The sequence below is a fragment of the Emydura macquarii genome, unplaced genomic scaffold (genome assembly GCF_026122565.2).
Source record: "Emydura macquarii macquarii isolate MOO-44397 ecotype Brisbane River unplaced genomic scaffold, CSIRO-AGI_Emac_v2 contig_1002, whole genome shotgun sequence".
In the NCBI taxonomy this organism is placed as follows: Eukaryota; Metazoa; Chordata; order Testudines; family Chelidae; genus Emydura; species Emydura macquarii.
Genome location: NW_027131139.1, coordinates 1,334,824 through 1,348,778, shown reverse-complemented (window position 1 = coordinate 1,348,778; position 13,955 = coordinate 1,334,824). Strand labels below are relative to the sequence as shown.

The window sequence follows — 13,955 nt, the reverse complement described above, 5'->3', positions numbered from 1 at the left end:
CCAGCAACCGGGAGGTCGGCTCGCAATCCAGCAACAGAGGGACAGAGCCTCAGCCAGGGTTGAGAGTATAAAAAGCAGGCCCCACAGCTCAGAGAAGGACAAGCTGCCGCCGGAAGCAAACGTGCCGTCCTGCCGGCTGCAGCAAAGGCCTGAACCGGGCCGGGCCGCGCTGCTGCCCCAAATGAGTGCCTCCCGGAGCGAGAACCCCGGGAGCGGCCCAAGTGACCAACTCCTGAGAGTTGGATAGGGCGTCCAGGTCCCCTAGACTGGCCTAGGCCTACAGGCCCTAAGGACTGGGCCTGGGCCCCAGTGACTGGACTGAGTCTCCTGAGCTTGAGGGCTGGGAGATCCCTCCCGAGACCAGACCTGACCTGGAGGAGCTGCCAGACGCTGAACCCCCAGAGACGGGACAAGACCTGGAAGAGCTGCCTGAGGTCGAGCCATCCCCCAAGCCCTGGGACTTGGAGGAGCTGTCCCTCGCAGAGGAGCTACCAGCCTTGTCACCGGTGGACGAGGAGGGATTGGCGGGCCTACCCCGGGCCATGTACCCCAGCGACTCTGAAGACCCGGCGGACACAGGTACCTGGGGATATAGGGAGGAAGTGGCCCAGGGACAGCCATAGCCATGGCTGAGACAGGGGCAAGCCCCCATCGGCATGTTGTGGCAGGAGCCCCGCCAACTCAGTAGCAACGCCTTTGCCACTGCTAGGGCCCTGGGCTGGGATGCAATGGAGTCGGGTGGGCCTGCGTCCCCTCCCTCCTTGTCCTCGCCACCCAGGGAGTGATTGTCGTCCCCCTGCTCTACTGACCCGAGGACACTGCTTGTTCGCCCACCCTGCCAAGGGCCAGGACACCAGACTCATATCCGAAGCTAACGTTCCCCTTGTAGGAAGATGCAGTGGCCTTCCTCCGAGCCGGGGCCCGAAGAAGGGCCACAACTGCGGGGCTGGATCAGACCCCATGCTACAGGGCTGTATAGAGAGAATTTAGTGATTCCTCAAGAGGGAATAAATATGGGGAACTTTGATTTTTACAGCTCATGACCCGAAGAAGTTCCTGGAACACTATTATACAATGTTTTTATAATGTAACTTGCTTTATTGACGCATAAACACCAGTCCTAAAAAGAGATGTTCAAACAGCATGCAGGGAAAACATTTCTCCCAGGAATCTCCTGTCCAACACCAAAACCCAAGTGCCAGTGAGCAACTCTTCCTCAAGAACTGACACCAATTAGAGCCCAAAGCAGAATGCAAACTTTTCTACCACTCAGCACTCTCTCTCCCAAAGCTGCCTTTATACAGCCAAAACTAACACGTCTGCCCAAGAGTCAAAACCTGCTTGCACACTAGGAAAAATAACTTGGAAGACTGTGTGTAACAACGCACCTGGTGTGGTCTATTGTAACAATCTGCAGGTATGACAGTGCTGAACTGAGACACTTGTCACCATGGTTATTGAAATAGAAGTGTCTGAAAAAAATGTTGAAGAACAAGTTTACAGACTGAGAAATAGACAAAACTTTTTTTTAAAGACTTGGAATATTTAGCATAAAATGCCCTATTTTCTCTCATTGCTATCCCTATGGACCAAATTCTGCTCTGTGACACCTAGTGATAATCCAGAGAATTTCCACTGATGTCAATGGATTCTATCCAGCTGGATTCTTTCATGTCCTTATACTGTGCCCATCACTGAAATAGCTGACTGTCACTCTGGATTTGCACTCTTGGCAATGAGAGCAGAATTTGGCCCCTTATCTGGATGGTAAATTTTTGGGGCGATAAGGAACATCTGTTTGTTGTGTGTTTGTGTAGCGCCTGGAACAGAGGGGGCCCTGATCCATGATTAAGGCCCCTCAGCACTACTACAATACAAATAATTATAATAAATAATAATGTTTGTAAAAAACAAGTCCTGTTTGCAATAGCAGGAAGCTGTAGGAACTTCTCAGATAATCAGACATTAACAAAACACTTTTTTCTTATTCCATTGTCCAAATAACACAGACTGATCCTGAAGCATCCATCTTTCTCCTGTCATTCAACCAGTATATGTTCTACAAAATCACTCCAGGAACGAGTCCCTGCACCTCTTACTCCATCACCTACCCCCTCCACAGTCCTCAATTTTATGCCAACATTGATTAAGTTGTATATGGAAGGCAGTTCCCCGCAAGCTCACAGGACTGCTGCTGCTTTCTGTTGTGTGAAATCTTTGGTGTGATGTCATGTGCTTTTTTGCTCAAATTATCTCCAGCATTCATGGCACTTGTGGTTTTCTCTTCCTAGTGGGATCAGATGTAGAACAAGGCATGAGCAGAGATGGACTCTCCCCTCTGACTATTTACCTCTCAGTCACATGACAGGAGCATGTGAGTAGGAAGCAAGCCTGCTGGGGAATAAAAGGGTATAATATATGGCAGCCAATCAGTCAGATTTTAGGAAGCCTGTTGTGTGGAGGGATAGCTTGCTAGTGTGCCCAAGCAGAGGGAGCTGTGGAGATCCAGGGTCACAGAGGCTCTGTGATGGAGCTGTCCACACCAGCCAGATCACCTGCTGTGAGGGGCAAGGGCAGAAGCCTGAAGAAAAGGCTTTAGGAAATTTCAGGGAGCAGGATCTGGATTTTGGGAAGGAGCGAATGAGCCCAGCAAAGGGCTGATGGAGCTCAGCATTGGGGGAAGATAGGTTTTGATTCAACTGACAATGAACTGTCAAAGTTTAATAAACCAGATCCCAACAAGGGTGTCATTTGATGCATGAGAGCCTGTGTGTGTTTAGTGGGGAGCCCTGGAAGGGGAATGGAGGCCTATGTTGGACTGGATGAACATTGCTACAAACATAGCTTTGCTTGATTGGGTTTTATGTTTTCAAAACTGTACTCAGTAATTTATAGCAATAATGCCCTTGAGAGCTGGCAGGCCTTATTCAGAGCCAGTAGAAAGACTCCAGAGCTCGCAATGTCGTATTCTGTCAAGCAGAGACAGAAAACCTAGTGGATCATCCACCCCAGCCCCTCTCAGCTAGGGCAGGATAGTCCCTAGTGTTTTTTGCACACTAATTCTAAATGTTCCTAGTGATGAGGCTTCCACTGCTTCTCTTGGAAATTATTCTGCAGCCCATTCGGTCTTGCTGGCAGGAAGTGTCTGATATTCAGCTTATTTTGCAATTACTTGTAGTTCTCCCCTCTGTGACATCATAAATAATGCTGGGTGTTTCCAACCTGCAAATAGCGGTAGAGTTATCCTAGCCCTTCCATTAGTCACCACTTAAGACAAGCTACGTGCATGCATTTCCATGCATCTGCTAATCAACTGCTCCAGACTCCTTGCTGCTCTTCTCTGACTTCCCTCCTGCATCTTTCTGGCACTCAGAAATGAACATCATGTGTTGTAGCAACCTGACACCAAGCAAGGAATGGGCCATTTTGACAAAGGGATACAAGCATTAAACCCTCCAACACATGAAGCCCAGACTAGATGAGCTGATGGTCCCTTGAACTCTATGACTCTGGGTAAGGGTAGATGCTGGCTGTACTATGTCCACCTCTGGCAGAGTCCTGAAGGCCCTGTCCTCATTGTGGCTGCTCTTGTACAGTGTGTCATGCCAGTATAAACTGAAGATGATATTCCAGGTGTGGATTCATAAGAGCTATATACAGAGGGACTCCCATTTCCCTGCTCCATGCCACTTGTTATCTAATATGCTATCCATTACCACCCCTAGCTTGTTCTCAGTAGATTGCTTTCTCTGGCTGTATTAGCTAATAAGGATGCAAAGCTCTTTGCAGACCTGCATGTGCAATTAGGGCCAGCTCCATTGAAATCCATGAAAATTAGGAGCCTAAATACTTTTGATGACTTGGGCTTTAGTGTGTGCTGTCTAAGCAGGAGAAAGTCATAGCTGAAAATCCCAGTGTGTAATGTGATGGCATGTGGGTTGTGTGTGCAAGTTTAGCTAAGTATAATCATGAGAATGAAGCAATTTTGCCTGTTCAGTCTATACATCATCCTTGTCCCAGCTGTCCCTTTGTTGCCCACGTACAGCAATAAACGCAGTGTCAGAGAGAGAAATAGTGAAAACAGAAGGAGCAGCGCCTGTCAGGATTGCTTCTTCAAAGTAGAAAATTAAAAGTTAAACTACATCTTAAAACCAAACGTCAAAGCCACCTAGGGGATTGAAAAATTCCTACCTATGGTGAGTTCAAGCTCTTTGGAGGAGGGTCTGGGCCTTATTTTGTGTGCGCACGCAGCACCCCACACATCCTGGGTGCTATCCGAAACAAAGCATAATATCAGTATTATAAATAACTACCAGCAGCAAGAATGGCATAAATCAATTGGCAAGTGGAGCTCTCTAGCTCCAAGTTTGTTACTGCCATCCACTGAGTCTATGAGTAGGATCCATGTTGCCAGTCTGCATTTGTCCACCAGTTTCAGAGCTGCTTTAACTGTGGAAATTCTGTTGTGCCAAGTAGAGCTGTTTGTGCTAGAATTCTCTGGCCTGTGTATTGTGAGGGTCAGATCACAATGATGCCCTGTGGCCTTCAAATCTATGAATTAACATCCCAAGAGGGAGGAGAGTTTGCCCTGACAAGCCATTTTGCAGGAGATGGTAACCAGATCTCCATGTCTTCCTCTGGATATTCCCCATTTCCCCCGAGTCTGGGGATTTCGATCTGGGAAGATGTGGATTCTTGGTTTCACAGAGCGGATTCTTGCAAGTCCTGTACTAGTTCTGTGACTATGTCTGCAGAGAGTGTTATGATATATGCCTAATATTTAGGGCTTTTTCCCCACTCTGGGTCTACAAAAGTGCCTCTTTACAAAGAGTCCTGATTAATGTTCATTTTCAGCGATTTTACTATAACTTTTCCCCCCAGCAAACTCTGCCAGTTGCATGCCCTGACATGGCATTTCTTTGATGGCCAGCATCCCTAGAATTTTAAGTTTCCTGATCTTCATGTTCATGTGATTGGCTTTGATCTGCACCAATTGACCCTGCTTGTTTGTAAAGCCCAGAACTACATAGGCCCTGGGTGTATTTGAGACCTTGTCCTGATGGGTAACTGAACTTGGATACCACCTGCTGTCTAGGAGGTCTACCATCATCCCAGTGGAAGGTGATGGTGCTTTTCCTGTATCCCCTAAGACCTAGATCAGGGGTTCCCGGTCTGTGGTCATGGACCACAAGCACTTACTGGTAGTCTACAGAGAACTGGCAAGTTATGTGATACTAGCTCCTCTTCCTGTTTGCACCTTATACGTTGCATTCAAAAGCCCAGATAGCCTCAAAGACATTGAGGCACCTAACTCCTATGGGATCCTTGAGGATCTGGTCCAAACAAACTAAAATGCATGAAACACTTTCCTGACATTACCTTCCCAAGTAAGCAGTTACTGTAGTTCCAGCAGGAACATTGCTTGATCACAAATGGGAGGGTAGCGGTCCATGCAATCGCAAATGGCAGAGGAACTGTCCACAAGACAATTTCGCTCCTAAGCTGTGGCCTGTGCTGGGAAAGAATGAGGGAACCCCTGCGCTAGGGTGTGAGCTTGCTCCTCCCAGAAAACTGACCCCTCCACTTGCTTTTAAACCGCATCTGAAAACACTTTTTACAGGGTGTTTCAATCCATCAGCCACCTTCCTCCATGCATCTCCATGACCTTTGGCCCCTCTACTTTCATGTAGTCCGTGGCTGCTGTTAATGGCACTTTGTGGTGTTGTGCAGAGCACTCTGGCAGGGGGGAGGAACACTGTTATAAATGGAAATTGGGATCTTCAAAAGAGTTTAGCAGAGTTAGGCACCTAAATCCCATCAGATCATGGTACCTGACTCTGTGAGGCCTCTGACAATCCCAGCCCCTTTGCTGTGCTAGAGCATTTCCTTGGGCTTTATTTTCTAAATCTTCTGCATGTCAAGACTACCTAGAGTTATCACAATTAATGACAACATTTGCAAAGGGATTTTAAAGCTCCTGTTTAGCACTTTAGTCACTCTCCATTAGAGACCAGGATTGGATCAATGTGGGGGGTAGATTACCCCATATCTGCTACTGTGGGCTTACACCTTCCTTGCAGCGTCCAGTGCTGGCCCCTGTTGGAGATGGGATCCTAGATGGACCATGGTGCTGATCTAGCCCGGCAATCCCTATGTTCCTCGTCACCGCCCATGACTCCAGGCGCTTCTCTTTCCTCGTGACTCAGTTCTTCAGCTCTCATTACAACCTTTCCCTCATTGAACTGCGCAGCTCTTCAGATCTGGCAGCAATGCAACCCTGCTCTGGCCCCAGGAAGATGCACAGGAGGATCTACTGGGCCTTCCCTGTTGCTAGGTCCATGCCGATCCATTCCAGCACATCCCTTATTACAGGCTATTTAGCTCCTGTGGCAGGAGGGATCACCTCCCGGATCCTGCAACAGGCAAGGCTGGGGCAAGCAGCATGAAGAAGTCTAACTCCTGGGTGGGTTTTTATTCTTTGGCATTGTACATACAGTAATTCCTCCCCCTGTCAAGCATCCTGCTCATCCCATGCTGTTTACTGCAGTGTCAGGAGCTCACTCAGCCCACAGACACGCTGGCTCGCCCCACGTTCAGGGTTTCGGTGCTAGATGGGTTCTCTGGTGCTCTATGAGGTTGGAACTCCAGCTGAAGCTCTTCCCGCAGTCGGTGCATTGGTAGGGGCGCTCCCCCGTGTGGATGCGCTGGTGCTGGGCGAGGTTGGAGCTCTGGGTGAAGCTCTTCCCGCAGTCAGGGCACTTGTAGGGGCGCTCGCCCGTGTGGGTGCCCTGGTGCCGGATGAGGTGGGAGCTCTGGCAGAAGCTCTTGCCACAGATGGTGCAGCGGTAGGGCCGCTCTCCAGTGTGGGTGCGCTGGTGGCTGACCAGGTGGGAACTCTTGCAGAAGCTCTTCCCGCAGTCCAGGCACTGGTAGGGGCGCTCGCCCGTGTGGCTCAGCCGATGGCTCAACAGCTTTGCGCTCTCACCAAAGCCCTTTCCGCATTGGGGACATCGGTAGGGCCGTTCATCTGCATGGCTGAGCTGGTGCCGGGCAAGGTGGGCACTGACCCCGAAGCCCTTCCCACAGTCCCCGCACTTGTAGGGTCTGTCGCCCGTGTGGATGCGCTGGTGCTGCACCAGGTACGAGCTGCGCCCGAAGCTCCTGCCACACTCCCCGCACTTGTAGGGCTTCGTTGCCACATCAGCTCGTGGCTGGCCAGCAGCCAGGCGGGAGAAGCGTCTCTCGCACTCAGCACAGTGGTGTGGCCGCGGCCTCTGCTGGCTGCTCCGGGTGAAGCTCTTCCCACAGCTGGTGCACGTGCAGGGCAGCTCTCCGGCGGCGTGGGTGCTCTGGTGCCGGATGAGGTGGGAGCTCTTGTTGAAGCTCTTCCCACACTGTGTGCACTTGTAGGGCCTCAGCCCTTTGTGGATGCGCCGGTGCTGGATAAGTGCAGAGCTGCGGGTGAAGCTCTTCCCACAGTCAGGGCACTTATCCGGCCGCTCGCCCGTGTGCACGCGCTGGTGCTCGATGAGGTTGGAGCTCCAGCTGAAGCTCTTCCCGCACTCTCCACACTTGTAGGGGCGCTCGCCTGTGTGGATGCGCTGGTGCTGCACCAGGTTGGAGTTCTGGCTGAAGCTCTTCCCGCAGTCGGGGCACTTGTAGGGGCGCTCGCCCGTGTGGGTGCCCTGGTGCCGCAGGAGGTGGGAACTCTGGCTGAAGCTCTTATTACAGTGGGTGCATTTGTAGGGCTTGACCCCCTGGTGCACCCGCTGGTGCTCCGTCAAGTGGGAGCTCTGGGTGAAGCTCTTGTCGCAGTCCAGGCACTGGTAGGGGCGCTCGCCCGTGTGCACCCGCTGATGCTGTGCCAAGTTGGAGTTCTGGGTGAAGCTCTTCCCGCAGTCAGGGCACTTGTAGGGGCGCTCGCCCGTGTGGGTGCCCTGGTGCCGGATGAGGTGGGAGCTCTGGCTGAAGCTCTTGTCACAGTCAGTGCAGCTGTAGCGTTTTTCCTTGGACTGGAGCCCCCTCCCACAGGGTGGGGATCTGCCCAGTGGCTGCTGCTCTGTGTGGTTTTCCCCCAGCAATTTTGACCCGCCAGGACTCTCTGAGCCCACTTCCCGGGGAAGGTTTCCTTTGGATCTACCTCCTTCCTCAGGACCTCCCTGCAGAGGGTTCTCCTGCTCGTTGTCACTCATGATCCCATCTGTGGGAATAAACGAGAATCCAGGCATCACTCACTCGCTTGCCCTGGGTTGGGAGGAAGAGGAACTGCAAAACAGAATTTTTGGGGAGAAAAATTGGAAAGGGGAATTTGCAAAAAAGTTGGACCCAACAGACAGCATAGGCCCTTTAAGGGCACGCTTATTACAGGGCCTCCATCCCTTTAAAGCCCAGCTTTCTGGGAGTTGATAGGCCCGGGACTCACCTCGTGATTGGCTGAAAGCAAGGCCTGCTCAGATGAGACAGATAATAAAGCTAAGCCGTTTTAGCAATAGGAGAAAGGACTCTTTAATCAGGTGAGCAGCTATGGCTGTTAGGTCTCTTCTGGCAAGAGCTTGGAGACAGAATCTGTCTGGAGCTATGACCATACACTGACGAGAAAGCCTAGAGCCCCCTGCAGCTCAGTGAAGTGAAAGGGCTGTTGTCGGAGCTCTGTAGCTGAGAGGTGGAAGGCTTGCTGAGATCTAATATTGCCAGCTCCTGTCACTTCTGTTGTGTGATATTTGTTGTCCGTCTTAAAGCCCGCACTGGCTGGAATTAAGAGGTTGCATGAGAATCTCAGCTTTAATTTTTTTAAAAGGTTTTGAGCACTCCTGGCTGCAGTGTGCATTGCTTGTGTGCACCCTGACGGCTCAAAAACAGGAAGGCAGATAAACCTGGTTTTGTTCTTTAAATCTCATGGCTTTTAAATCACTCGTGATATCTTTTTGAGGATGGGTGGGGGGAGGAAGCTGATATGGTTTTTGAATATCTGTGGTTGAAGATAATAGGGACAGGGGAAACAGAGGCACAACTGTGCCACGGGTGATGAAGGAGTGAGTTGAACCTCCTACACAAACAAACCAGGCACTGCACTGCCCAAACATATCCGGAAGGGAGAGACAAGGAAAGCCTATGAGCAGCAGAAGTAGACCAGAGCATAGATGAAGGGAAGGACTCCCGCCAGAAAACCCAGCTGGGACGGATAATGCCAGAGCTGCTCCCTTCCAGCTCACCCCATAAAAGATCCCTTCTTTCATTGCTACTGTGGCTTGGCTTTTATAGCCTTCTATCCCTCAGCAGGCCTTGTTCTCAGCTATCCTCACAGGAGGCCTCGGTACTACAAGTCCCAGAATACCTGGCTTTAAAGGGACAGAGGATCTGTAATAGGAGTGCTCTTAAAGGCTTACGATCAAAACTTTTTTTGCAAATTCCTCTTTCCACTCCCCCCGCCCCGCCCCCTTCTGTTCAGCAGTTCCCCTTTCCTCCCAGTCATCAGACTGTGGATTAAAAAATAAAAATCCAGCACTGCAACAAAGCCGGCAGGTAGACAGTTCACCCTCGGTCTTGTCAGTCTTACCGCTCGCTGCGTGGCCAGAGCGAGCTGGCTACTGCACAGGGCACGGCGGGTGACAGGCTGCTGGGCTGTGAACGAGGGCGGGAGACCCCGCTGGGCTCTGCATCGTTCCCCGCATGTGGCCCGGGAGTTGGCTGGGCGGCAGCAGGCGGAACCTGCTGGACTGTGCATCCCCCCAATGCTGCCCGGGGCTGGGGGCTCCCTGCTGGGCTGTGCATCCTCCCCCCTCCCATGCTGCCCGGGGCGGGGGGGTCCATGCTGGGCTCTGCATCCCCCCAGTGCTGCCCACGGGTGGCTGGCTTGGGGGATCCGGGCTGGGCTGGGCTGTGCATTCCCGCCCCCCGCCCTGTGCTGCCTTGGGGCGGGGCTGGGGGGTCTCGGCTGGGCGCTGCACCCTACCCCCCAGTGATGCGCTGCGCTGCGTTGGGGGGTCCCGACTCACCCCGCGCTCCCTGCAGCCGGCGCACGGTCCGCCCGTCCGTCGGTCTGTCCCTCGTTGACACGCTCCCCCTGCAGGGCACTTCCCGTTCCGAGCCTCTCTAGCCGCCGGAGGACTCGGCAGCTCTATCGCTCCGTTCCCCGCCCCGCCCCGCGCCGGGAGCCGGGACTCGCTCCGCCCCGCGCTGCAGGGCGGCCTGGGGCGCTCGCCGCCGCTCACCGCCTGCCGCTGTCTCGCTGCCGGAGCCTTCAGCGGGCGCGTGGGGCTCCTTCTCCAGCTGCGCTGGCAGCGCCTGGGGGGGGCCAGGCGGGCACCGACCGACTGTTGACATCAGAGCGGGGGGAGGCCGGCCGGCCGGCCGGGTCTCTCTGGTGTAATCCCGGCCTCCAGGGGCTGCTGGGGCTGCAGGAAGAGCCACAAAAGTCGCCAGAGGTGGCAGCAGTGGCCAGACGTGACCCCCGAGGCTTAGGGACCTGGAGCCAGTAAAACGAGCCCCGGGCGCTTGATTTCAGAGTAATGAGATGGTTCAAATCATCTCTGGGTTTTGGAAGGTGCGGGTGGTTTTGAAATGTTGGATTTACCTAGTGCTTAGAGTTCAGGGCTGTCGGGGGTCCTCCTTCCTCCCAAAATACATTTAATTACCTCTTCCCCATTGCAGCATCTCTCCTGCCTTCAATAAAGTGGGAGGCTGGAAATGCAGCTTTTCTCCCAGCCCACAAAGATTAGACACGTTTTAAAAAACAAAAGCTGATATTGCTCTTAATAAATCTGCCTCCTTCCTCTCCTGTTTTATATGACAAATACAGAGTTAAAAATTGTATGGAGTTTGCATTAAGGTGAAATTTATGATTGCATGAAAATTATTTGTAATATGCAAATTTTCCAGTGACATAACTTTTATAAAATGTCTCACAGGGAGCTGGACCAAATTTGGCAGCTGTTGAGGTTGTCTGTGTTTTCAAGCCCTTACAATTCTGATCCTGCCAAAATGTTACACACTGTATAAGCCCAAAATTAAACGTGCCGAAACATTGGTAGAATCAGGGCCTAAAGCAAACGGACAATGCATTAGGGGATGTTGCAATACAACCAGGATGATGGTTTGCAAATGTCAAGTTAGTACCATGATTTTTTGTGTATTGCTTAGAGACCCCAAACTGAGTTCACCTAACACAATGGGCCCTTCAGAGTGAGACCGTCCCAGCCCCCCATTGCTTGCAGGATAAATAGGATGGGTTGGGTTATAATGCAATATTGGGGGTTTATTTGTTTGTTTTCGCTCTAATTTTATTTATCTACATTAAATGTATGACAGGGAGAGGCAGCTGGCACTAAGGGGGAAGGAGCACTGAGAGAAGGAGGCAGCGTGAGAGTGTGAGGGAAGGGTCTAGAGCAGGGGTGTCCAAACTTTTTTCACCAAGGGCCATATGCGATAAAATACACAAACAGCTGGGCCACTCACTCGAGATGAAGTACGTATTGCCTCACCTGGTTTATTTAAGTAAGTAAACTAAATCAATCAGCCTACAACACTGCTTTTCATGAATGGGATTTTTTTTTAGAACAAAAAAGGTTGGCAGTTCATTCTCAAAACAGCTGCCTCTGATTGCTTCTGGATGGTGGTCGTTCTTGACAGACCGGGAGGGGGTGGGGATATAAAATAAATTATATACTATATTTCAAGCTTGTTATGCAAATAAGTTTGGATTGTCAACAGATCAACTAATATTTGTTTTAAAAATGCTATCAACATAAAATGATTACATTTATTAAGTAATAGGGATTAATAACACATGGAACGTGTAATATATTTTGAACTCAGGGGAACACGGTAGCGCTCAGTGGGAACAATGAAGTTGCGCTTTGGCCTGCAGGATTGCTGGCAGGTCCGGAGTCAGTTTTGTGGTTGAGATGCGAAGGACGTCACAGAGATGGTCGTTGGTCATTTTGGTTCTCAATCTGCTTTTGTTCAGCGTCATCAGAGAAAATGTTTGTTCACATATGTATGTTGAGCCGAACAGACTCATCATTCTTTTTGCGTGGCGTCTCATCAGAGGAAACTTGGCTTCTTCCAAGCTCCGGTAGAAGTCAGGTAAGGAGAGAAGCTGATGTTGATTCTTCAGAGAATCATCACACTGCATTTCTATAAGTTCTAATTGCAGACTCTCTTCCACTTCTTCTGCATTTATCATGAAGGGAGTCGCGAACAGCTTGATATCGTTCTCAATGGTAGAAAAATCTTGGAAGCGCTGAGAAAATTCTGTCATGAGAGATGTGATCACAGACACATATTTCCCCTTTTTATCAGTGAGATCGGCCTTTGGAAACGCAGATCTGATTTCGGACAATGTGGGGAAGTGCGCGACATTGAAGGTGCGCAACTGTGCCTCAAACAGTCGGAGCTTCACACAGAAATGCTTTCATGTGTGCGTGAAGCTGCGGTACGAGTTGGTCTTTGCCTTGTAGGTTTTTGTTGAGTGTGTTGAGGTGTTCAGTGAGATCAACTAAAAACGCCAGGTCTGCCAACCATAGAGGGTCACTCAGCTCGTGAAGAGGTCGGTCCTTTTCTTTCAAAAACTGGTCGATCTCTGATCTCAGAGAATAAAACCGCCGAAGCACGGAGCCGCGACTTAGCCAGCGCACTTCTGAATGGTAGAGCAGGTCCCCATATTCAGCATCAACGTCAGTTAAGAAAGTTTGAAATTCTCTGTGGTAGAGTGCTCGTGCTCGAATTATGTTTACCGTTTTCACAACAGTGTTCATCACATCGCTAAGCTGTACTGTCTTGGCACAGAGTGCTTCTTGGTGGATGATACAGTGCATTTTAACTGCCTCACCTCCGCTCTCCTGCACCTTGGCACACACCATAGAGGCCATTCCTTTGCGCTCGCCTGTCATACCTGGAGCTCCATCTGTTGTAACTCCACACAACTTGTCCCATTTAAGTCCTATCTTGTCAATTGCATTTGACACAGCTTCAAAAATGTCTTTACCCGTTGTTGTGGTATTTAGACTGCTGAGATCAAGCAGCTCCTCCGTAACGCAAAAGTTATTGTCAACTCCCCGCAAAAAAATTAATAACTGTGCGGTATCTGTGGCGTCTGTGCTCTCATCACATGCAATGGAGTAGAAATCAAAAGCACACGTTTTGTCTGACAGTTGATGTTTTATGTTGGCTGACAAGTCTTCGATTCGCTGCACAACTGTGTTTCTTGATAGGCTAACGCTGTCGAATTCTTGACTTTTTTCTGGGCACATTATTCCTGCGACTTTAGTGAGGCACTGTTTTATGAATTCACCATCTGAAAAAGCCTTCCCATGCTGGGCAATGAGTTGAGCCACCTCATAGCTGGCTATTGTGGCATTTTCTTGAGTTTTTTTGGCACAGGAAAAATACTGTTGTTGAGCTAGCAAGATAGTTGTCATCTGCTTAACCTTCTGTTCTCGTTCCACACCAGTGTAGGACATGTAGGTCTGATGTTTGGTTTCGTAGTGTCATCTTACATTGTACTCCTTCATCACTGCGACACTCTCATTACAAATCAAACACACACACTTCCCCTTGACTTCCATAAAGAAGTATTCATTTTCCCACCGTGTCTGAAATTTTCTACACTCACTTGCTATCTTGCGTTTCTTTGGTGTTGTCATTTTCAGTGCGCTGTGGCAAAATTTTTCTTTCCTTAATTTTGTTTTGTAGAGGAACTGCCTTGATCAACTCAGTAGCTCCACCTAGAGTTAAAACCAAGAAGTGCAATACCGCCAGGTTTCATGTGCGGGCCATATTCTGGTATATTTTTGGAATTTGCTGCGGGCCAATTAAAAATGGATCGCGGGCCGCAGTTTGGACACCCCTGGTCTAGAGCCAGCAGCCAATCAGCAGAAGGATAAGAATATCCAAACTATAAACTGTAGCAGCCCATGTGATAACATCAGTACTTGAAAGTCCCTGCGGCTGCAGCT

General features: G+C 50.3%; 1 protein-coding gene across 2 annotated transcripts; it reads right to left on the bottom strand.

Moving 5' to 3' along the window:
- Positions 1 to 6,453: 6,453 nt before the first annotated feature.
- Positions 6,454 to 10,176, bottom strand: LOC137150642 (zinc finger protein 271-like). 2 transcript variants are annotated; one of them, XM_067544611.1, is made up of 2 exons: positions 9,996 to 10,176; positions 6,454 to 8,265 (listed from the first exon to the last, which is right to left on the bottom strand). In XM_067544611.1, the coding sequence occupies exon 2, from the start codon at positions 8,226 to 8,228 to the stop codon at positions 6,594 to 6,596; it is 1,635 nt and encodes a 544-aa protein (XP_067400712.1). In that variant the 5' UTR covers positions 8,229 to 8,265; positions 9,996 to 10,176; the 3' UTR covers positions 6,454 to 6,593. The 2 variants fall into 2 exon arrangements, with proteins under 2 accessions (XP_067400712.1, XP_067400713.1); XM_067544612.1 differs by having other exon boundaries at positions 6,454 to 8,200.
- Between the last annotated feature and the right edge of the window lie 3,779 nt (positions 10,177 to 13,955).

What these genes read in the sequence shown, in the direction of transcription:
- LOC137150642 (XM_067544611.1), bottom strand. Translation starts at nt 8,228, where the DNA reads ATGCCTGGATTCTCGTTTATTCCCACAGATGGGATCATGAGTGACAAC.